The following is a 24,417-nucleotide window of genomic DNA, read 5'->3' as shown; positions in this document are numbered from 1 at the left end:
TTCCTTCCAATCCATTATTCCCAAGCTCTTACAAGAACTGCAGGGAGATGCCAGACTTCTTCAAGTTACAAATGATAACATCCAGTTGATCTTGGCTGAATGGGCTGCTGAGGTCAGTGAACACTTCAATATGCTTCTTCTCAAACTTCTTCCCTCTAAAAGACAGAGTGATCACATTAAGAAACCGTTCTCTGAGGGCCAGTGAGACGGATCGGCAGGTCAAGACAATCACCCTGCAAGCCTGCAACCTGAGTTCAACCGCCAGAACTCTCACAGGGTGGAAGACAAGAACAGACTCCATGAAGTTGACCTCCATCCTCCACACATGTGTTATATGTGCATATGCATGCACACACCCACTCACATGTACACACACACACATACATATACACACAAATAAAAAAAAAAAGGTGATTTTCATTGTTGTTGAATTTTTTTTTTCTAGACAGGATTTCTCTGTGTAGATCTGGCTGTCCTAGAACTAGCTCTGGAGACCAGGCTGGCCTCAAACTCATAGAGATCTGCCTGCCTCTGCCTGCCTAGTACTGAAAAGGTGATTTTAAAGAAAGCATTCTCCTGAATGTTTTTCCAGAAGCTGAAATACACTTGGTCACTGAACAGAGAGACTAAGGACTGAATCTAGATATATTAATAAGTGTGATTAGTCTCAAGGTCCACACACTCTTAATGCTCAGTAGAGTTCCTATTAAATACATAATCCACTTCACACAGTTCACACTTGGCTCAGCATCACAACACATAATATTCTTGTGTCCCTCGCACTGTGATTTAAAACAATCCTTTCCCACACGCACGGCTTCAGAATGTAAATAAGGGACTCCGAGGTGTGTGAAGACAGCAGCCTTGTACATTCACTTTCCAGATGTCTTGCCAGGGAACTAAACATGGGATTCGCTGCAGGAGTTTGCAGAGGATTCAGACTGAGATAAAATAATACAAACTGAGGCCTGGGATGTCAGCACAAAAATGGCTTTCCTGACAATGCATCTGTCTGTGTTCAAGGGGCATACGCTTTTCAAGATACAGTAATTAAGCAAATAATGGGCCCGGATACTGACTACAGTTACTGTGCACAGTATACCAATTACTTATGGATCATAGCACTTAGTACTTTTGGAAAATTGGGGGTAATTAGTTTAAGTCAAATAAGAAAACTGAAAGATGCCAAATGCTTATTTATTTCTCCCAGAGAAACTCCCATCAAATGTGATCCTGTGTTTAAACTTTCAAAAACTAGAAAGATTAGCATTGAGTTCTGTCAAATAGTCTTCCTGCCAGATAGACATGCCACTTGGTTAACAACAAAACACAGAGTATACTGAACACATCAGCCCACACTTTTCCCAGGAAGCCTCATTTCTGTATTTCTTCAGGTGAGACACTCACATGGTTTCACGCTGAATCAAATCCATGCACACAATCAGGGCGTCCAAGACTCAGCTAGTTAAGGCTAGAAACAATGCCAACAATCCCTTCATCCCATGAACACTGCAGTTTCTCCCAGCAAGGCCCACACTGTTGACAACTGTAGACAGTGGATGACTTGGAAAGGCTCGTCCGTGTGCCTCTTCCAGATTTTATTTCATAAATGCTTTCTATCCACATATACATTCTCACAAATTATTGAAAAATACACATAAGACAGTTAATGCATATTCGTTCAACAAAAACCTTAAGATGTCATTTAACAATACCTAGAGCCCCTATTTAGTAATCACAGTCCATTCTTAAATATGATGCAAGCCATAGCACATCATTTCCAAGTTACTCCAAACACAGCAGCACCTCCCAGTGGTCAAGAGTGGTACTACTAATTGTTTAGAAAAAAATTGTAAGAATACACTTAAAATTAGAACCCCAATCTTGTGTGTGTAGTGGGGAGGGTTGAGAAAGGGTTTCATTTTCATGGCTAATCTTGACTGTCAACTTGACACATCTGGAAGGTTGAACCTCAACTGAAGAACTGTCTCCATCAGATCAGTATTTTTGACATGACTGTGGGACATTCTCTAATTACCAAGTGACATAGGAGAGCCCAGACCACCGTGGGTGGCACCATTTCTGAGCAGGTGGGCCTGGGATGCATAAGCAAGGTAGCTGAATACAAGCCTGGGGAGAAAGCCAGTAAGCAGCATTCCTCTGTTGGTTTGTGCTTCAAGATCCTGCTTGGGCTCTTGCATTGGCTAAAATAAACCCTTACCTCTGCAAGTTGATTATGGTCAGTGTCTTACCACACCAACAGAGAAGAAAACTAAAACAGGCCTCTATGGAAGAAATGAGAAATCTCAGCTCGAATATCAACCTGATTGTTTGGTATAAACATCCTTCATCCAAAAGAACAGAGAAAGTTAGCGCTATACTCTTCTGAATATGTATTTCTCATCTCTGTGGTGGTTTGAATGAAAATGGACCCCAGAGGGCTGGAGAGATGGCTCAGAGGTTGAGAGCACTGACTGTTCTTCCAGAAGTCTTGAGTTCAATTCCCAGCAACCACATGGTGGCTCGAAACCATCCGTTATGAGATCTGGTGCCCTCTTCTAGTGTGCTGATATACATGGAAGCAGAATGTTGTATACATAATAAATAAATAAAATATTTTAAAAAAATAAAAAAGAAAAGAAAATGGACCCCAGAGGTTCATAGGGTGGGGCATTATTTGAAAGGATTGGGAGGTGTAGCCTTGTTCAAGTAGGTGTGGCTTTGTTGAAGGAAGTGTGTCTGTAGGGGTGGGCTTTGGGGTTTCCAAGGCTCAAGCCAGGCCCAATACCGTTCTTGCTTCCTGCCTGTGGATTGGGATGTAGAACTCTTAGCTACTTCAGCACCAAGTCTACTTGTGTGCTGCCAAGCTTCTCACCTTGATGATAATGGACTAAACCACTCAACTGTAAGCCAGCCCCTATACTTCCCAAACTCTCAATATCACAAGGCACAGAAAGAGCAAGAGTCTAGAAGACCTGGAACTGGAGCACTGATTCTATATCAATTACAAACCCCCCTTTCCTCAGAGGAAAATATGCCCGGATATTCAGATCAGAGACTCTGGGAAAGCCTCACCAAACTGGATTGTGATATTCCAGACAAAGGAAAATTTCTTGTCTTCTTGGGCACAAAAAGGATACTGTCAGCTTGTCGAGAGCCTAGTTGGATTTTGCTTTCGATGTCTTCCAGCAAATCAAAATCTGGTAGCATCAGGTGTCTGTGCACTGTGATGTTCTGATACTGGTCCTCACTAGCAAGGGCGTTGTTAGTGTTGTCTGTTCCAAAGAGGACTAAGGCAATCTCATCCTTGCTCTCAGAAAACACCTAGGGTGGAAAAGCCAAAGGTTGAAGACTGTATTTGAGCCACCTGGATGGAAGAGGACACCTAAACTTCAGGGAGCAGGAAGGTCATACCTCATTAGGGAGGTCCCCAGGGCCACCCAATATTAGACTAAATGAACATGGGATTTACTAGCAACAACAATTAGGCTGTAAACAGACTTTTTCTAGTTTTTAAAAACCATTTTATTATTATATAGATGGGTGTTTTTACCTGTGTGTATGTCTTTTCATGTTTGTGCCTAGTACTCCGGAGGATGGCTCACCCAGAACTGGAGTTACAGACAGTTGTGAGCCACCATGTGGGTGCTGGGAATGGATCCCAGGTCCTCTGGAAGAGCAGCAAGTGCTCTTAACCTCTGAGCCATCTCTCCAGCTCCTAAGCAGGTATTTCATTATCTATAAGTCATGCTTTTCATTTCAGCACAAATAAGCATGCACCTTTCATTCTCTTTCTGCTCTTGACTTTATGCTAGATGTGACTAGCAGTTTCCAGTTCCTGTCTCCATCACTTCCTCAGATCCATGGGCTCTAGCCTGGACCAGTGAACTGAAATGAACCCTTTCTCTAAGTCGTAGGTTTTTGTTGATTTGTTTTTCTTTATGCCAGCAACAGAAATTAAACTAGGACAGCTGTTTTTAAGGCAGGGTCTTTTCCTATAGCCCAGTCTGGCTTGAACTTGCTGAGTTAATCTGAAACTTACCTGTCGTTGGACAAACATAGTCATCACTTTCTTTGCTTGTTCAAACGAGGATTCTTCGCCAGGAAAAGAGTTACCCATAGCAACGCCCACATCCATACACAGCACAACAGCTGCCTAGAAACAAGTCCCAAAAGGTACCCAAGAAACAAAAAGAAGTTATTAGCAAAGATTCTGAAATGGGTCCCCATCCTGGTATGTGGAAGAGGAATGATAAAAGAAGGGGGCATGTGTTATAGACTTAATGTGTGTAAGGCATGTAACATTCCACTCTGGAGAGCCTGTGAAGGGGCCTAATGTCCCTAAAAGCCAGCTAGGTGGAGGAATCAGTCAAGTGAGTAATGAAGTTACAGATATAAGCAACGACACCAGGCCATTAAATAACAATCATATATTGGGGACTCTCTAGAGTTTCCTTTCTTATTGCTATGATAAAACATCCTGACAAATAAGGAAGAAACCCTTTATTTTGGCTCATAGTTCCAGGATACAGTTCATCATAGTGACAGAGTCAAGGCTTCAGGCACTCAAAGCAGCTGGTCACATTTCATCCAGTCAGAAGAGAACAATGAATCCACACAAACTAGTGCTTGGTTTGCTTTTTCCATCCAGAGACCAGGGAAAGGTCGTACTCATAGTTATGGGTCTTTCTATGTCAATTACCATAAGCAAGACAATCTGCCTGCAGGTACGCCCAAAGGCCCATCTCCCCTGTGATTCTACAGTTTGTCAAGTTGATTACTGATACTATCTCAGGGACTAAGGAATTGAAATAAACCAAATGCAAAGTGGACATATGTGAAGCTCTATGTATTTTGCATACAAAATTTACTCAAATATAAATTTCAAAAGATCTACGCTAATAACTTGTGATTTTAAAGTAAATTATAGATTGAATCAACAAGGTGATACAACTTCAACACTCTATCCTCACAAACATGTTAAGTTGTATCAACACTATAATGTATTTAAGAAAGAAAAATGAAGGGTCTTTTGGTGAAAAACAAAATACTAGATTAGCAATCCAGAGACCTGGGTTGTAGTCCCATCTCCACTAATTAATTAGCTCTTGGGAATGTCACTTAACCTCACTGTTAATTCAGTCAGGTAGAAAACTATTGGACCACATGAGGTCTTGATCCTACCAGTCTCACCTGGGCTTTCTGCTGATCAGACAAACTGTGAGCAATGCTGGGCATCATCTCTTATGAGAGAAAGATTTAAAAGTGACCAATAGGGCTGGAGAGATGGCTCAGAGGTTAAGAGCACTCACAGTTCTTCCAGAGGTCCTGAGTTCAATTCCCAGCAACCACATGGTGGCTCACAACCACCTTGAATCTGATGCCCTCTGCCTGCATGCAGGCAGAAGACTACATACATAATAAATAAATAAAATATTTTTTAAAAAAAAAGTGACCAATAAATAAGGCACCCTCTGAGTCAGAGATATCTGTCTCGAGAGGTGTCTGAAAAGCCTGGATGAGCTCCTATATTAGGGAGATGACCCCTACATTTGACTTTACAACACACAAAGGAAATACTCTTTTTTTCCTTAGTTCATAAAGAATGGAACATATGACACAGCAATGTCAACAGATTTCAGAAACGATGACAATTTATTTTGGGGATGAACAGTAATAAACTACAGAGTACATTTAAGAGGAATTCAATTCACATCCCACAGGGATTCCCTCAGCATAAAAATCTTTTTTAAAAAAAAGTAAGAATCAGGCAGGGCGGTGGTGGCACACGCCTTTAGTTCCAGCACTCAGGAGGCAGAGGCAGGTGGATCTCTGTGAGTTTGAGACCAGCCTGGTCTACAAGAGCTAGTTCCAGGACAGCCTCCAAAGCCACAGAGAAACCTTGTCTCAAAAAAAAAAAAAAAAAATTATGAATCACAAAAACAAGCTAGCAAACACTAACTGAAGTCTTTTGTCAAGAATTAGAGATTCAGAAAAGGGCACCAGTTTCACAGTATGAAAATACTGGAAGAATGGTCTGTGATACTTTAAGTTCTTTTCTGGAAGCAGTAAGAAAGCCATGGAAGAGAGACTGGGGAGAGTATAGCTACTCTTCATTTCTACACTGAAGCAATATAGCCAGGATTTTTATTTCAAGTACATCTGCCACAAATAAGCCCTTCACAAGAGCTACAAAGTTTTCAGGAACCGAAAGAAGAACAAAAGAGGTGAGCAGCATCATTAGGAGTTCACAATGAGTTCATAATTTAATCAAAACTTCCCAATTGGGGGTGGAGGAAGACAGAGATCCGTTATTCAAACCCCTATCTTGTTTGCCTGATTTAAATGAATGAGTGAGTAGATGAATGAATGAATGAATGAATGAATCGCAATTACATCTCTCTCTGGTGACCAAAATATCGTTTAAAGCTCACTGTAATTTCCTTTATTAATCTAGGAAGCCGGGGGTCATAGGTACTTTGCAATGCACTGGATTTTTCCCCCAGGGCTCTGAAAAATGGTTTGGGCTCACATCAGTATTTTACCACCTGTGGAAAGGGTGACCATGTTCTAATCACTTCAGTTCTTCGTGCCTTGGTTCTAGTACTTACAAGCTAAGAACAATAATTAATGTTCATCTCAGTGGCTGGTGTGAAGACTTAATGAAATAGGAATAAAAGGCTTAGTTCTGTGCTTCACACAGTAAGCTGCCAATAAATTCGAGATACTATATTATTATGAAGGTGATAATATGAGACTATATTTTCAGTTATTTTATTCACAGAATTCCTATCTGAAGTTTAACAGGCCTGTCACGTAGGGGGTGATCCTGGATGACTTATATAAATTCTTACATAGAGTTTTCAAGAGCCCAGGTTCAGAAGCGGTAAGGGGCGCCTGCGTTACCAGGAGGAGTGGACAGAAAGTAGAAGGGAGGCAGCTAGGGAGAGGCTGAGGAGCAGGTGAGGCAAGGGGAGGAAAACGGGGGCGTGAAGGGGCGGACAAGACTCAAATCAGAACTCCAAACCCCAAGCTTTCCGCTTTGGGCATTCATCCTTCAGTGCTGGCACAGCTGCGACCCCACAGTTCCAGCTAGCGAACCACCCTCAGCAGATCCCAGGCTTGGGTAAGGCACAAAGCCCAGCTCTCAGTACCTTATTAGCGGACCACGCCATGTTGCTGGTCCACGGGCGGTTTGGTTACTTTTTCCGGATGGAAATCTATAGTGTCTCAACTCAGTTCCGGACGACACACAGACCTAGACTTCCGGCTCTGCGGGCAAGGGGCGGGGAAACCCGGCCCCTGGGCTGTGAGCATGCGCACAGCCTCCCCAGGTGTGGCTTTGTTCTCGTAGAGCTGCTTAAAAAAAAAAACAAAAAAACGCTAGTACTGGACCAGGGAAGTGGCTTTACCGGTGAAGCCATTTGTCATCAAGTCTTAAGGACCCTTAGTCCGACTTCAAGGACTCACTTGGTGGAGACAAAGAAGCAACAAGAAGTTGTCCTCTAACCTCCACGTGTCCCACACATCACAGTAAATAAATGGATATTAAATAAATAGATTTAATGGTTAAAAACAGGGAGCTGGAGAGATGGCTCAGTGGTTAAGAACTCTGGTTACTCTTCTATCTGGTTACTCTTCTAGAGGTCCTGAGTTCAATTCCCAGCATCAACATGGTGGCTCACAATCATCTATCGTGAGATCTGATTGCCCTCTTCTGGCTTGCAGACATACATGCAGATAGAGCACTCAACAATTAAAAACAAGTAAATAAGGGGCTGGAGGAAATGAGTCACGGGTTAAGAAAGTATTGGTAAAGGATGAGTTCAGGTCTCCATACCCACCAGTTCAAAACTCCAGTCCCATGGGATCTGACGCCCTCTTCTGGCCTCCACACGCACCTGCACTGAAATGCACATACCCACATACACACGCTTGCATACGTGATTTTTAAGACTAAAAATAAGGGCTGGAGAAATGGCTCAGAGGTTAGGAGTACTGACTGCCCTTCCAGGGGTCCTGAGTTCAATTCCCAGCAACCACATGGTGGCTCACAACCATCTGTTATAAGATCTGGTGCCCTCTTCTGGTGTGCAGGTATACATGGAAGCAGATTGTTGTATACATAATAAATAAAATCTTCAAAAAAAAAAGAATAAAAATAAATAATTGCTAGTACTGAGCGATCACTATGGCTAGCATTTTGTATTAGCACTCTGGAGTTATAGTTCCCCTATGTAAGATGAATCCAGAGATTCACTTACCTCCTCTAAAGGCCTTTTCTAAACAGGAAATTAAAGACTAAACAGGTACAATGGCCTTAGGACCAACTGCTGAAGGAAAGAGTGGGAATTCTCCGAGTAAACAAAATGGGAAGTGTAAACACCTAAAACGGGGGGGAGGGGGGCCCACTGGAGAAATGGTTCAATGGGTAGAAGCACTGGGGTTGAATTCTCAGCACCCACAGAGCAGCTCACAATTGTGACTCCAGTTCCAGGGGACTCGACACCCTCACACAGACATACATGCAGGCAAAACACCAAAGCACATAATAAATTTTTTTAAAGAAGGAAGCGTGGGGGGGGGGGAGACACCTAAAAGGTAACCTCTGCTAAGAATTTCTTGATAGCCTGGAGTAGCTGACGTTGAAAAGGAAGTTCAGGAAGCCTAAGAAGGTGTCTTTTTCTAGAAATGGAGGTATCTGCCGATTGCAGCGAATGTTTGCCACTCCTTTTCAAGGAAATCACCCAGCAGCCCTTTGCTTCCAGCGATCGGACATTTCCTGGGGTGTCGGACGTAAGGCACACAAATAGGGAGCCCATGGCAGATCCAAGTATAGGATACCACCGAAGTCCAACTTGGAGAACCATCGAGTCTTATTGTGGGGCTTGTGGTGTGTATCCCATAGCTGGCACTAGTGCTCTTTTGAAATTATTTTAGTTTTATAAGTCTTTAGGTCAAGGTTGACCACCATGTTGGTATCCTCTGGGTGGATTCTCACCCTCACCCCAATGTCACCGTGCTCCTCTCTACCCTTGTCTTAATCATGATGATTTTTGTCCTTAATCATTGGTTCCCCTAACCAATGTGACTGACATAAATGTAATAAATGTAGTAAATGTGGCTGCATTTTAAAATAAGAGTGGGGGGGGGCTGGATAGATGGCTCAGAGCCAAGAGCACTGGCTGCTCTTCCAGAGGTCCTGAGTTCAATCCCCAGCAACCATATGGTGGCTTCCAACCAACTATAATAAGATCTGGTGCCCTCTCTGGCCTGCAAGGATACATGCAGGCAGAACACTATACATAATCAAACAATCAATCAATCAATCAATCTTTTCAAAAAAAAAGTTAGGTTAAAAGGCAACTTGGAAACAGTTCATCTAAATAGAATTCCCATAATTCTGTGGTACACAGAAAGCCAGAACATAGATCCCTTACTGAGATCATCTCACACACACAGGACTGCCAATCGGCCCACCTTTCTGTAAACACTATAGCATTCAAAGCTATTTAGGGGAAACCTCAAAAACAAGGTAGACGAATAGTAATCAGATTCTATTATTTTTATTTTCATTTAAATTATTCATATCTCTGGAAATGCACAAGGAAGCACCACAGCTATTCTCAAAAATACTGGACACATTTTTTTCTATTAACAGGATTGTTTTCTTAATTCTCTGAAAGTGGAGTTCAGCACCATACATTAAATGAATGTCACTGTTTGGTATTTGGGGAGCTTGACCCACCCCTCTATTTCAGTTCATGCTGGTTCCTGGAAGCATTTGTTTCTGGGACACAAAGAAAAATTTTAATCATCATCCCTCTTTGTAAGAACCCCAACTCCAAAACTAGCTGACCTCTTAGGACTTGACATTTTGAAACCAGGACACTTAAAAATGAAGTTATTTCTTCCATCCAGGATCTTTTCATCTGGATTAGTTGGTGACATTACTCCTGTCAGAGGAGCTTCATGCTAGAAAGGTCTGAGTGAATAAGGCTCCTGGGTTTGACCAAAGCACAAGCTAAATGTGGTTTGTGTTTTGAGCTACTGATCCCTGCTGAGTTAGTGTTTGGAAGATATTCTCATTCTCTCTCATTCGCTCATCTCTCTCTCTCTCTCTCTCTCTCTCTCTCTCTCTCTCTCTCTCTCTTCTCTCTCTCTCTCTCTCTTCTTTCCTCTCCCTCTTCTCTGTCTTTAAATACTGTGGTATTAATCTATACCCCCTTTCTTTCCAGGAAAAATTATACTGTGGTTATATGACCGTATGCTCCTATCTAATGGGTTTTCCAAAGAAACCTGAAAGCACATGACAAAAGTTGTCAAGTACACAAGATGCTACTATCTAAGGCATATGCATAGTGTATGTAGCTCATATCTATGTATAAATTCTCCTTGTAAGACTAGGGCCAAAATAGTTAAATGAATAAACAAATAAATAAAACTGTATTAGTAGTTAATTCTGAATTATCTAAATTCCTATCATAAGATGTGAATTCTTGCCCACCTGCCAAATAGCTATTCTCCCTTTCCACAAATTCACATAACCCCAATATCATCTAGGAATATTTCCCAGTATCTTTTGATTGTGGGGTCATGTGCCTATAGTGTGGTCAATGAGATATAATACATATTGACAGGGGCTTTGTGCCCTCCTTTGCTTCTTCTGTATTTTCCACAAACACTGCTATGACAGCTAGAGACATAGTCAGCATTTGGAAACTGAAGATAAGAGCACTGAGGGTCACATTCCACCATCCAGTGAACTCCAGATGACATCACAGAGTCTTGGGATGGTCCACCTCCAGACATCTATATCAGATGGAAGTAGATTTCTCTCTTGTTTAGTTCACTGACGTTTGGGGCTTTAATTATATGCAGTTCTATCTAAACCTACACGGTGCACACAGTCTTCATCGTAGTAGCCTAGCTACCTAAATGTGCCACTCCATCTCCAGCTATTTCTTGGTGGATTTGGTTACCCCTGAGTCTCTTTATTCTTTCTGCACACACTACCCTGGATTGCAGGCACCAATAACACCGTCAGGCCCCTGGAGGAATTTCCAGTGGATCTTCATATCCCAGATAAATGATCATTTCAGGGCAAAGAGTCTAGACGTACTTGTATATCAGACAAACTACTTTGGCACAAGTTACTTTTCTGTTTCATGCCCTCTTGGAATAATGAAGATGTAGGCAGACCAGTGTGAGCTAGGACTGTAGAGGGGACTGGATAGTTTAAGGAAAGAACCTGCTAGAACTGTAGAATGACTGTCAACTACTAGGGAAAGAAGTCTCTGGTGGTTTAGACAGAGGAGGTTTCTACTCCCTGGATGGGGTCCTTGTTGGAGAGATTGCCTGAGATATTGTCAGACTCCAGCAGCTCCACAATGCTGTAGGGAGAACAGTCCTCCAGACCCAGCTTGCTGCAAAGCCAGCCACAAAAGCCTTTTTCCATGTCACAGGCTGCTCGCCACCATGCTCCCCAGGACCATGAGAGCTGGACCACAGCGGCATAGAGCCCCAGGGAAGAGGCCATGGCCATGATGAGCACTGGATAGAGGAGAATGAGGCAGGGACAGTAGGAAATCTTATGCCAGAAGGTCCTCTCCTCATTGTACACAAGGAAGATATTGTACCAGGTGATAGTGCCGTAGTAGAAAGACACGACAAAAGAAAGGACAAAGACCACAGGTAGGCAGACCAGTGTCCAGAGGACCACGTGTGGGCCCTGGTCTGCCCCCACCTGGCAGACCCTTCTTCCCTCAGGGGCTGCTTCCCTTGACAGCTCCTTGGGTTTGGTCAGTTCTTGCAGCTCCTTCTCTGTCAAAGTGACATGGATGTCCACCATCTGACCCTTTTTCTTCCCTCGTGTGATGGTCCCCGTTAGTGTGACATAGCGGCTGTCCAAAGGCATGTTCCACATACCTGCAGTGCACAAAGGAGGTGAGAGTCAAGAACTGAGGACTCCACATTTCATCTCAGTGCCATCCTGAGGCCAGATCTGAGTAGGTGGAAACAATAGAACCAGTGAGTCAACAGCAGACTTAAAACGAGTCTCCCTTGGAGGGCAATCTCTGCTATTACTACTCCTACAGAGACCGATGACTCCATGTGTGGGGCCCTGACAAAACTCTGAGCAAGATGAACTTGTTCTTCCTAAGGTCTCTCCATTTTTTGGAACTGCAGCCTTGACACAGTCTCACCAGTCACAACCTTATCATGATCCTGTTTCTGGTTAACAAGTGCTATGAAGGCATTATTTATAAGTACTAACCTGTGCATAAAATGTGAGTATATATGTATACACACTGAGGGTATAGTCCACTCCCTCCCTTCTCATGGCTAGTCCTGTGTTTCTCTGAGATGGGGCATTCTCTTGTGCCTGTAGACACCCCAGGTCTTATATTTAAGCTATAAATAAGCCATTCGCTATACACACACACACACACACAAACACACACACACACACACACCATATGATATATATACATATACATATACATATACATATATACATATACATATATATATATATATATATATATATATATATATAATGTCTGCCTTGCTTAAAAGTCCCCCTTGACTTCCACAGTTCCCAGCCCTCTACATGCCCTTGCAAGCCGTCCAGGATCCAGCCTGGCTTCCCTCACTGATCTTTCACCATTCTCCGCCTGGCCCTCTCCACACTCTAACACCCCTTCCTATCAATAGGCTACTGTTGCTCTCACCTCAAGACCATTACTATTTTCCAAAAATAAACAACAACAGAAACCAAAACTCTGCCCCACATCTTTCTCACCTGGCTCCTTCATGTCACTTCTTTCCTAAGATTTATTTACTTATTATATATACCCTGTTGTGCCTGCATGTATGCCTACAGGCCAGAAGAGGGCACCAGATCTCATTACAGATGGTTGTGAGCCACCATGGGAATTGAACTCAGGATCTCTGGAAGAGCAGCCAGTGCTCTTAACCTCTGAGCCGTCTCTCCAGGCCCAAATGCCACTTCTTTAGAGAGGTCTCCTGTGACACAAAATCCCTCCATCAGTTACCATCTCCCCTCTATTGTGGTTTTGCTATCTTTGGAACTAATGTTCCACCTGGTTATCTTTTCACTGACTGTCTTCCCAGGATAGGTCAGCTCCACGAGAGCAGGGACACTTCTTGTGCTGTTCACACTGAGTTTGGGAGTCTTAACATCTATCCTTCTACAAAAATAGATCTGTTTATTGCTGCATAGTAATTCTTAACAAAGAAAACCCACAGGCTATCTGATGGCAACATATATTCTTATACAGGCAGAGCACAGACATAAATTTCATGGTGGAAATACTAAGAATTTCTGTGACATACAATGTGCACACTTTGAATCTTAATAAATATTTGACCAGTTCCTACAGTGTAGTTGAAGACTTTAATGAGGAGTATATCTAGTTCCACACAATGTTGCTATCATATTTCACACAAATTTTGATAATGTGAAGGAATTACATCTCACTGATACCATAATTTATAGTCTGTGCTGGCTAATCTTATGTCAACTTGGCACACAAATTAGAGTTATCTGAAAGGAGGGAACTTCAATTGACAAAAAGCCTCCATAAAATCTGACTGTAAGGTATTTTCTCTTTTTGTTTGTTTGTTTGTTTTGCTGTTGTTTTGTTTGGGGGTTTTTGTTTGTTTGTTTTGTTTTGTTTTGTTTCTTTTTTTTTTTTAAACATGGTTTCTCTGTGTAGCCCTGACTGTCCTGGAACTTGATCTGTAAAACAGACTGGCCTCAAACTCACAGAGTGCACCACTACTGTCCAGCTAAGTATTTTCTTAATGATTGACGGGGGAGTGCCCAGCCCATTGTGGGTAGTTCTATCCCTAGGCTGGTGGTCCTGGGTTCTATAAGAAAGCAGGTTGAGCCAGGTGGTGGTGGTACACACCTTTAATCCCAGCACTTGGGAGGCAGAGGTAGTTAGAGACCAGCCTGGTCTACAAGAGCTAGTTCCAGGACAACCTCCAAAAGCCACAGAGAAACCCCGTCTCAGAAAAACAAAAAAGAAAGAAAGAAACAAAGTAGGTTGAGCAAGCCATGGGGAGTGAGCTAGTAAACAGGACCCCTCTATGGCCTCTGCATCAGCTCCTGCCTCCAGGTTCCTGCCCTGTTTTAGTTATTGTCCTGACTTCCTTTGATGATGAACAGTGCTGTGGAAGTATAAGCCAAATAAACCCTCCCTCTCCCCAACTTGCTTTTGGTTACGGTTTTTGTTGCAGCAGTAGAAACCCTAACTAACACATAGTCTCTTGATTTGTTGGTGGTGGTGGTGGTGGTGGTTTAATTTTTGTTTTATTTTTTGAAACATGGTCTCACTGTATAGCCCAGGATGGCATCCAATTATAGGTGTAAGCAACCACACCTGGCTGCATATTCATAATTATTATAAAAGGTAACAACTGTTGCTCTTTATCTTATATATGTTAAGCGATTAGTCTATAATCAGCTTCTTACACTAGCAGTTGTGAGAGGGTGGAGATATCATCTCACTTAGAATAGAGTGTTACAGGCTCTAAGTACCAGTGTCTGTTTAATTAATGAAGACTGCAACACCTCAAAAAATTCACCACCTGAAAGTGAAAGGCCAGTGAACGGGTGCCCGTCTCCTGGAGGGGACTTTGAACAAGGGGCTCCAGACAAACTCACCATCATCTATGGGGTAGTCGAGGAAATCCTCCCCCTCCTCCTCTTTAGGCCGATCTCCACCTTCTGATTCTTCAGGCTCCTCATCCATCTTCTCATTATCTGACCGGTAGATGATGATGGACTCTGGGCGAGACTCTTTCCTCTTCTTCTTCCTGCGGCCCATTGTGGACTCCCCATCCAGGGCCAGGGCAGCAGCCACTGCCCTCCTCAGTGAGCCATGGTTGGGGCTTGCTGGCTGGCCCTGGCTTTCCGCTGGTGCTGACTCTTCCATCCCAGTCCTGAGAACTAGCAGAGCTCACGTTAGAAGAGTTTGGTTTGCTTGAGCAAACTCAAGCTCCAAGCATCGCACAGCTTCTACTTGGAAAGGACTATGTAAACATGCCCCTGAGGGTGCATTAGACCTGAAAGACAGAAAGGCAACGCATCAGCTCCAATCAAAGAGGGCAGGCTGGAGAGAAACTGGGAAATCAGCAGAGGAGGGAGGGGTCCATGGAAATCCTCTCTCAGTGTTATGAAAACCTCATCAACTCTGTTAAAGGGTACAGAGTATAAGAAAGTTAGTGAGCTTAAGAGTACTGGCTGTTCTTCCAGAGGACCCAGGTTCAATACCCAGCACCCACATGACAGCTCACAACTGTAACTCTAGTTCCAGGGCACCCAACACCCCCATACAGATATGCATGCAGACAAAAACACCAATGTACATGATATAATTTTTAAAAGGGGGAATGGCTCAGTGGTTAAGAAAATTAGTGAGGAAGTCTATAGGCAGGTAGGAGTTAAAACCAATCTTATTCTTTTTTAAAAAAGATTTATTTGTTTATTAGGTACACAGTGTTCTGCCTAAATGTATGTCTGCAGGCCAGAAGAGGGCATCAGATTTCACTACAGACGGTTGTAAGCCACCATGTGGTTGCTGGGAATTGGACTCAGGGCCTTTGGAAGAACAGGCAGTGCTCTTAACCACTGAGCCATCTCTCCAGCCCCACCAATCTTATTCTCATCATAGATGGAGACTGACATGGCTGGGGCTGGTACTTTGTACTTCTGACTGCCAAGAATACATTCCAACAATACACAAATGGAAGAAGAGTAGTGAAACCTCACTAACCGACTCTACCTTGCTATGCAGGAACCCTGCCTCCTAGTACAACAGGCTCTCAGAGAGTTGCAGGAATCTGGAAGGGCTGTTTTCAACACTCCATCTTCTCTTTTTCTGCAGGTAAACCAGAAAGAATAGAAAAATATAAGCATCTTACAGAGGAAATACCAGCACACTACTTATATTTTCAAACTAACCTTGGGATGGTATTGATTTTCTAGGCCAGTGGTTCTCAACCTTCCTAATACTGTGACCCTTTAATACAGTCCCTCATGCTGTGATGACTGTAATTTTGCTACTGTTATGAACTGTAATGGAGACACCTGATTTGTAAGATATCTGATATGCTATCCCTGTGAAAAAGATGTTTGACCCAAAGGGGTCACTATACACATGTTGAGAACTTCTGTTCTAGGAGAAGATTAGAGGCTTTATCTGGAGCTTAAAATGTTAAGCCAAGTCTTGCCAAGAAAAGCAAGACAGGGGAACTCTGACTTTTAAACTCAACCGACCTCTCAGGAGGCTGCAATCTATTTCCAATCTTGAGCCATTCCAAGGGTTACTATCACTGTTGCTGCTACAGAGTGAACATTAGCAACATCCAAGTAGCAACATTATCGTAAGTGCTAAACACTTATAATGGGTGGCCCTTTTATTTTGGAAGATGGCAAACTTACATAGGAGTAAGAAGCACTCTGATGTGTCTCCCTGGCACCCACCACCCAGTTTCAACAATAATAAAGCTATATTCCAGGTCAAACTTGTTTCTTCATAGTATTCAACAATGTATCTGAAACACCTCATTTCATTTCTACCTCAATATGTAAAATAAAATAAATAAGCTCCCAATAGGGCAATATGATGGCTCAGGGGATAAAGGTACCATAGTGCCTGAAAATCTGAGATGGATCCCCGGAATACACTACAGTGGAAGGAGAGAGAACCAATACCCCTAAAACTGTCCTCTGCTATATACAACTCCCTCCAACACACACACACACACACACACACACACACACACACACACACACACACACACACAATTTTAAGACCTCATAGTATCAATACTCTGTGTAATTTTAAAAGTCATTCTTAAACATCATTACTAATTAAACTAACATTAAATAGAAATCTGTTCATGTTCTTACAAATGGGTCCTACATCTTTTTGTCTATAGCAGTGCCACCTAGTGGAACTTTCAGCCATTGCATCTGAAAAGAGGCTGGGCAAATAAGGAAGAACATTGGATTTTTTAAAAGAAGCTCTGTTTGTTTGTTTTGTTTTTCAAGATTTGGTTTCTCACAGAAACCTGCTTGCCTCTGCCTCCCAAGTGCTGGGATTATAGGCTGGTGTCACCAAGCCTGATTCATTCTTAGAGATTTTAAGTAAGTTTGCCCACTTTTTGGCCTATGGAGGTTTGTTTTCTGAGAGGGAGAGAGAGAGAGAGAGAGAGAGAGAGAGAGAGAGAGAGAGAGAGAGAGAGAGAGAGAGAGTAAATGTATGCCATATATATGCAGGTACGCAAGTGCCCTTTAGATGGATATAAAATAGTCACTCCTATCAGTTACACCATGATAGGGCTTCTGGGCCGGTTTTACTGAAGGATTTGGATCATAGGAAACATTTCTGTATTAAACACAGACACTTAGGGAGTAGGATTTTATGCCCATATACATTTTTAACTAGGAAATTTGGAATCCTTAACCTCAGGAAGAACCATGTCTTCCCAGCCTCTCCATGCAGTCCATCAGTGTTGGGCCATTTTGGTTGGGAGCCCTGACTTAGCTTGCTGATTCCTGATTCCAGCATTGTCATGTTGGACTCTTTGTTTGCTCTGGGAAGTCCATCTGCTCTGACTCTTCTAGGAGAGAAATGGCAGGCTCCTAAACACCTTAGCCCAGCGAGTTCACAGCCCAATAACCTGGGAGATCAGCTAGATTTAAGCATGAGAGTTTCTCAAAGTTCTTACCTTTTTTTGTGTCTCTTCATTCAAAACTGAAAACTCCATCGAGGTTCCTTAACTTTTTTGCAGAAGGAACAATATTAGTGCAAGTTTTTTTTAATTTAAAATAATGTTATATCATATATCCTGATTGTACTCTTTTCTGTTGTTGTCTTGGTTTGGTGATTTTTTTAAGAGTGCAAAGTTTATTTATTATGCATGTGCAAGTAACACACCATAAACACAGTGCCTTCTGTGATGAGAACCTGTGGGTTCATGCTGTTTACTGAGGCTTCTAAGGCATGATCAGGTGATAAAGGGTTACAATATCTTCCTCTGGGCCTCACCTTTAAGAATGCTATCCACAAGTACCTGATTTTTTTCAGGTAGTTGATTAAGGGTTTAAGATACCAAGGCAAGACCCAACAATCCGCTTTTCCCCTGGGGACCACAAAAGAAAATCAGCTAGAGGATAGAGTGAAAGGGCAAAGGGCAATTTTCTACTACTTGGAAGGTCAACATTTTCATTCCATGGAAAATAAATGCACCCAAAGTTTGGAAATACAGAAATGAAAACAGTAACTGGCTATGTGTGTTAGTATTTGAAGAAATATGACAGAGTCCTTCCTGTCACATGTAATATCAAAGATGCATTGATGGGGGAAGTCCTTCTGTGTATATGTTTGTCTTATTGGTTGATAAATAAAGCACTGTTGGCCAATAGGGAAGCGAGATAGGTGGGGCTAGGAGTCAAGGAGGATTCTGGGAAATGTAGTAAAGAGGAGTCTCCATGTGATCCCGGGAAGAGAGGGCACATGCAGCTGACATCCTTGATAAGTCTTTATAAAATATACAGATTAATGGTTATGGTTAATACTTAAGGCAGAGCTAGCAAATAAGAAATCCTAGTCATTGGCCAGCAGCATTGTAACTAATATTAATCTCTGTGTGTTATTTGGGGGCCCTAACATGGCAGTGGAACTCAGGCGGCTGGCAGAAAGAGTTATAGTTACAATGCATCATTTTAGACATGGGTTTTGCTTCAGACCCAATGCCATTCTAAGATGTATTTCTGTTTGCTCATCCACATCCACACTCCACCTCTGCTGTGCCCACAAGACACTGAAACCATTCAAAACAAATAAAAGGAGGAGAGACAAATTGAAGATAAATAACATTAAGCATTAGATAAATGCATTAAGTATTAGAACCAAGGAAATACTCAGACAGAACAAGAAGAAAGTGACGGATTGGAGAATTAGGAACAAAAATAGCAATAGAAAACTGGAAACCCAGAGCTACAGCCTGGGAGCTTACAGCCTTGGGAGTCCTGGGAAGGCAGGGTTGTGCATAGACTCCAGCAATTCTCAATAATAAACAAATAATCTGAAAATGGAAAATTTGGGGGTAAATAGTTTAGAAACTTCCATATCAGTAGAGGCTGCCTCTGTAGTTCATAAGCTATTTTTCACAGCATGCTTATTAATAATATGTAATAAGAGGTTCACTTGCCTTCTCCACCAAATTTAGAATTGGTTATGTTAAAAGTGCATGGAGTGGGGTCCTGGGAGTGAATCTGAGGAGTTTTGGGCAGAGTGGAGCTTGAGTATAATCAAAATACATTATATACATGCATTTTTTTAAAACAAGAAGGGGCTGGAGAGATGGCACAGCAGTTAAGGGCACTGACTGCTCTTCCAGAGGACCCAGGTTCAATTCCCAGCACCCATTAAAAATAAATAAATACAATAAGAAATATATTAAAATCAAACATTTCGTAGTGATGCATGCCTTTAATCCCAGCACTCAGTAGGTGGAGTCAGGTAGATCACTGTGAGTTCCAGGCCAGCCTGGTCAACAGAATGAGTTCCAGAAAAGTCAAGGATACAGGCAAACCCTGTCTTGAAAAATAAAAATCAAAACAAAAACCAAACATCAGAAATTCCACCAAATATGGATACCAGACAAAACAATGTAATGCATAACACAAACCAAGCATGAACACCGTCAAAGACAGAAATGGCCCAAGGTCCTCATCCTGGCTCACTGAAGCAGCCTAGTGTTTTCCCCAGCTACAGCCACAGACGTGCTGTGGGAGGCTTTCTCATAGACATTAGAACAAACCTCAGACTCACACCCACTGTCTGACAGCCAGTCACAGCAAGACCTCTCCAGAGTTGACAAGTTAAAAAAAAAATGTGTCAGCCCTTGCTGATTGATGTCTGTTGCCAAGACATTTTCCACTGGCTGCACTTCTACAGAGGGACAGGCAGACAGAGTTTAATCAACCACAGGTGGACTCCTGGTGTTGCCAGATCTTAGGTCAGTCTGATCACTGCTGTACTAAAAACCCCAGGGAGACAGGAATTAGTGGACATTAGTCGTTAGTCAATCTATTCTAGGCCAACCCTGAGGAAAATAGAGGACACTCTGTTTCATGTTCCTCCTTCACTTGGTTCAATACTTTTATAGGGTATGAAGGGGTTACAGTGAGACCATGGCTGAGAAATCCCCATACTAGATGGTGTCTTTCTCCAGGGCCTTGTGTCCACCATTCTTTAAGAGTCTAGTTGAAACCAGCATAGTGGTCTACGCCTTTAATCCAAGCACTTGGAAAGCAGAGTCAAACAGATCTCTGTAAGTTCAAGGCCAACCTGGTCTACATAGTGAGGTCCAGGACTGCCAGAACTACATAGTGAGACCCTGTCTTGAAAAAATGAAACAACAAGGAGTCTGGTTGAACTCAGCTCCTCCTCCTGGAAAGCATCTGTTTCTTTCCAAGTAAACACTTCTGTCAGTCAGTTTCTATGAGTTGAGGGGAGGGGAGGGCATTACAGGGTTCTATGAGAACTCCCCAGCACCAAATAAATTGTCTTTTCAAGTAAAACAACAACAACAAAAGTGCATGCCAGGGACTGGGGAGATGGCTAGTGGATAAGAGCTCTTGCTATGCAAGCAAGAGGACCTGAGTTCAAATCCCTAACACCCATGTAAAAGCCAATCATGGCTATGTGCCTTTAACCTCAGTATTGGGGTTCCATAACACCCACCATGTGTTCTATACTCTTAGTCCTTAGTTATGTATCTCTTCATCTCGTGGATTATGAGTGGCATCATGAGCTCTTATTCATCCCCACAGGCAGACTGTAAACTTGTAAAGGTCAGGAATTGCTTTATATGTCTTTACCACTAGTGGATTGGACATGTACCAGAAAGTTAGTATGCACCTATTAATGACTTAGGACAAAGGAGAAAAGAAATGCCTACTCGGGATGATGTAAGCAGTTGTTAAAAGAGGAGGTTCTACACATCCTGGGCCTTGGGTTGGTGTACCCTAACATCTACCCCATCTATGACCTGATGGAGCCTTTGAAGAGACTTGTTTGTTTTGTTTTTAATTGGGGGGGCATGTTGCAGAGGTGAGGGGGGATATAGACAGACTAGGGGGTGAGCAGAAATGGGTGCATGATGTAAAATTCCCCAAGAATCAATAAAGAATTATGTTTAAAAAAAAAGAGAGAGTCTAATTCTCTTCCACATTTTTGTGCACATAACATGCTGTAGTGTTTGGTGTAAGAAACAGATTCTGAATCTCTCTCCTGCCTTTTGGATTCTATGAGAGAGGGTAAGACAAATCTGCCACTTTCCCAAAACTTTAGCTAACAGGGATCAAGGGAAGGAATCAGGCCTGTCTTCCACCTCTACTCCCAGTTCCAAGTCTGTAAACCAGCATGATAATGATGACTATTAATCTCAACCTGGACTCTTGGTCATTCAGGAGATCAACAGATGTTGAAGAATGCATATAATATACTCTAGAACTCATGCTTAGAAAAATTGGTTTCAGAAGCTGGGAAGTGGTGGCGCACACACGCCTTGATTCCAACACTAAGGAGGCAGAGGCAGGTGGGTCTCTGAGTTCGAGGCCAGCCTGGTCTACAGAGCGAGTGCCAGAACAGGCTCCAAAGCTACACAGAGAAACCCTGTCTCAAAAACAAACAAACAAAACAAAACAAAACCTAAAACCAAAACAGTTAAACAATAGAATAGAGAGCTAGCTCAGTGGGTAAAATGGCTGCCACACACACTGAGGACCTGAGTTCAAGTCCCAGAAAGTCAGGGGTCACTCACACACACCCTGTTATAATCCCAACACTGGGGACACAGAGATAGGGAGATTTTTGGATTCCTGGCTAGCCAGCCTAGTCTACTTGGCAAGCCCCAGGCCAGTGAGAAATCTTATCTCAAAAAGCAAGGTTGAAGGTTCCTGAAGAACTCTACATTGTCCTCCTGCCTCCACGCATGTGTACACATATACTCAACATTAAATTCTTGAAAAGGATTTTATTTGTGTGTGTGTGTGTATGTGTGTGTGTGTGTGTGTACACGCGCGTGCGTGCGCGCGAGTTTGCGCATGTGAAGTATGAGTGCTGGGACCCTAACTGGGGTCCTGTTAGAGATCAGGAAGTGCTCATAACTCCAGTCTGCAGGTGATTAAGGTTCGGCTCAGCACGTTGCCTCGCTCCCCATTGCCTATCTCTTCCTTCTTTGCTTTCCTATAAAGGCCTTAGCGCTTCTAGGTTCCCTATAGTGAACCTTAAAGGGTGGCAACTTCTTGGTTCACTGCTTTTCCAAATGAATGTTTCTCCTTCCTCAGCAACCTGTCCCATTCACTGGTGTCAAATGAAAGAATTCAGTAGCTCAGGCTGCTGGCTACTCTGGAGGCTAAGGCGGGAGAATTTTAAGTTCAATGCGTATCTGAATTACAGACTGAGGTCAAGGGTACCCTGGACAACTAAGTAAAGCCCTTTCTCAAGATAAAAATGTAAAAGGGCTGGGAATATAGCTCAGTGGAAGAGTGTTTTCCCCATGTACATAGGTCATTTTGCCCCATATACATAAGGCTATTTTGCCCCAAGTACATAAGGCCACAGGTTCAATACCTAATAAGGAGAAACAAATACACTAAGGCTGATTCAGCGCCACCTGTCTACAAAGAAAACAGTTCCTGGTAGCAAAGGCAGTTGTCTATGAAGACCTTGTACTCTCCTTACTGTAAGAACTGAAGATTGAAGGGGGGTCAAGGTCATGACAGGGGAACCCACAGAGACATCTGACCTGAGTTCATGAGAGCTCACTGACTCTTAACTAACAACTAGGAGCCTGCATGGGACCGGCCTAGGCCCTCTGCATGTATGTGACAGATTGGCTTGTTTGTGGGGCTCCTAGCAGTAGGATCAGGTTTTTGGGAACCCAATCCCCAAGCTTGGTTGCCCTTGTCCAACCTCGATGCAGGGGGAGGAGCTTGATCCTGTCTCAGCTTGATGTGCCATGCTGTGTTGACTCCCATAGGAGGCCTACCCCTTCTTGAATGGAGTAGATAAAATGGGTGGGAGATGGGGGTAGAAGGGAGGTGGGGGGAGGGAACATGTGGAAAGGAGGGGGAGGAACTGTGTAAAATAAATGAAAAAAATTAAGAAAAAAAAAAGAACTGAAAATTGAATCTTTAATTTGGCTACTGTCCTACCTATTGTGAGTATTCCTCTGCACCCTACCCCAATCTGACCCCTCCATTCCTACATGCTAGAAGACGGGACAAAGACTGGGATACCCAACCATTCCATTGATTGTGCTGTATTGTCCATGCCTAGAGAGGTACCTGGTACACTGTGTTCAGTAAGCACTGACTGAATATGCAGATGTGAGCAGTCTTTGAGAGCTCTTGCTTCTAGGCACAGGCAGAGTTTGAGGCCTTGCTTGTATTCCTTCAGCACAGGGATTCTGTGAATCTGCACGTTGAGAACCCCATAAGCACCAGTCACTCTGAGCCAGCAGCTGCTTTGCAGAGAGGGACAAATGATGCTAACCAGGAAGATGGAGAGGGGGACGGGGAGGGGGCTGGGTGAGCCGCAAAAGCATCTCAGAAGAGAAAGGAAGCTACTGCTAATGGGGTGTGACAGCACAGGGGGTGTGAATGGATCCTGGTGACAGTAAGCCAGAACAAAGGGGGCAGTGATGCAGAGTGCAAGAGAACAGTGCTGGATTCAACCAAAGGAGCCACCAAAGCAGCATGGTGGTGGTCTTGGGGGGGGGGGGCTGGCTTGTCAAGGGGCCAGAATCGAAATCTGAAAACAAAGGGCTTCCAAGTGAAATTGCTGGGTGTGCTGACATTTAGGGGCTAGAGTCAGAGGCAGAGACAAAGAGAACTGTACCTCCTTATTTTTAACAAAGGAGCCCTGGGGGAGATTCTACACTTCTGAATCACATGTTTACTGGGACTGGGGAGCAGAGGAAGAACTTTGACTGCTGAGCCTTCAGTGTCCTTGCAGATGACAGATGGTACCTTGTCATCCCCATTGGACATAACTGCCTCATATCCCACAGTCACCCTCTCACCTGAATCCCTGCCTCAGTCTGCTCAGTGGCCACACCAAATATTTCCTTTTTCTGTTAAAAAGCATATTTGGGGGTGGGGAGAAGGAGGTTTAGCTCCATGGATGAATGCTTGTGCAAGCTCCATGGCTGGATCTTCAATGTGGCAAAAGAACAAACAACATATATCCCTTTTGTCATTGGGATTGGAGAAATTATATTTTTCTGAAACAATTCTTCAACATTTCTACTTAAATTTATTTTTAGGGGACAGTGGAGATGGCTCAGCAGGTAAGGGCACTGATT

The 24,417-nt window shown here is 43.1% G+C and overlaps 2 protein-coding genes across 2 annotated transcripts in view; both read right to left on the bottom strand.

The window, feature by feature from the left end:
* Xrcc5 (X-ray repair cross complementing 5) overlaps nt 1-7,205 on the bottom strand; it is an 89,230-nt gene extending 82,025 nt beyond the window's left edge. Inside the window, 5 exon segments of the mRNA NM_001246740.1 lie at nt 33-155; nt 1,408-1,456; nt 3,141-3,324; nt 4,043-4,156; nt 7,155-7,205. Of these exon segments, the coding sequence (NP_001233669.1) occupies nt 33-155; nt 1,408-1,456; nt 3,141-3,324; nt 4,043-4,156; nt 7,155-7,175 (491 nt within the window). The 5' untranslated portion in view covers nt 7,176-7,205.
* A 4,100-nt stretch (nt 7,206-11,305) lies between these two features.
* Tmem169 (transmembrane protein 169) lies at nt 11,306-14,966 on the bottom strand. The gene is made up of 2 exons (XM_035439242.1): nt 14,696-14,966; nt 11,306-11,928 (listed from the first exon to the last, which is right to left on the bottom strand). The coding sequence occupies exons 1-2, from the start codon at nt 14,964-14,966 to the stop codon at nt 11,306-11,308; spliced, it is 894 nt and encodes a 297-aa protein (XP_035295133.1).
* Nucleotides 14,967-24,417: the final 9,451 nt, after the last annotated feature.

The sequence above is a fragment of the Cricetulus griseus genome, chromosome 2 (genome assembly GCF_003668045.3).
Source record: "Cricetulus griseus strain 17A/GY chromosome 2, alternate assembly CriGri-PICRH-1.0, whole genome shotgun sequence".
In the NCBI taxonomy this organism is placed as follows: Eukaryota; Metazoa; Chordata; class Mammalia; order Rodentia; family Cricetidae; genus Cricetulus; species Cricetulus griseus.
This window is presented reverse-complemented; position numbering and strand designations above follow the sequence as displayed.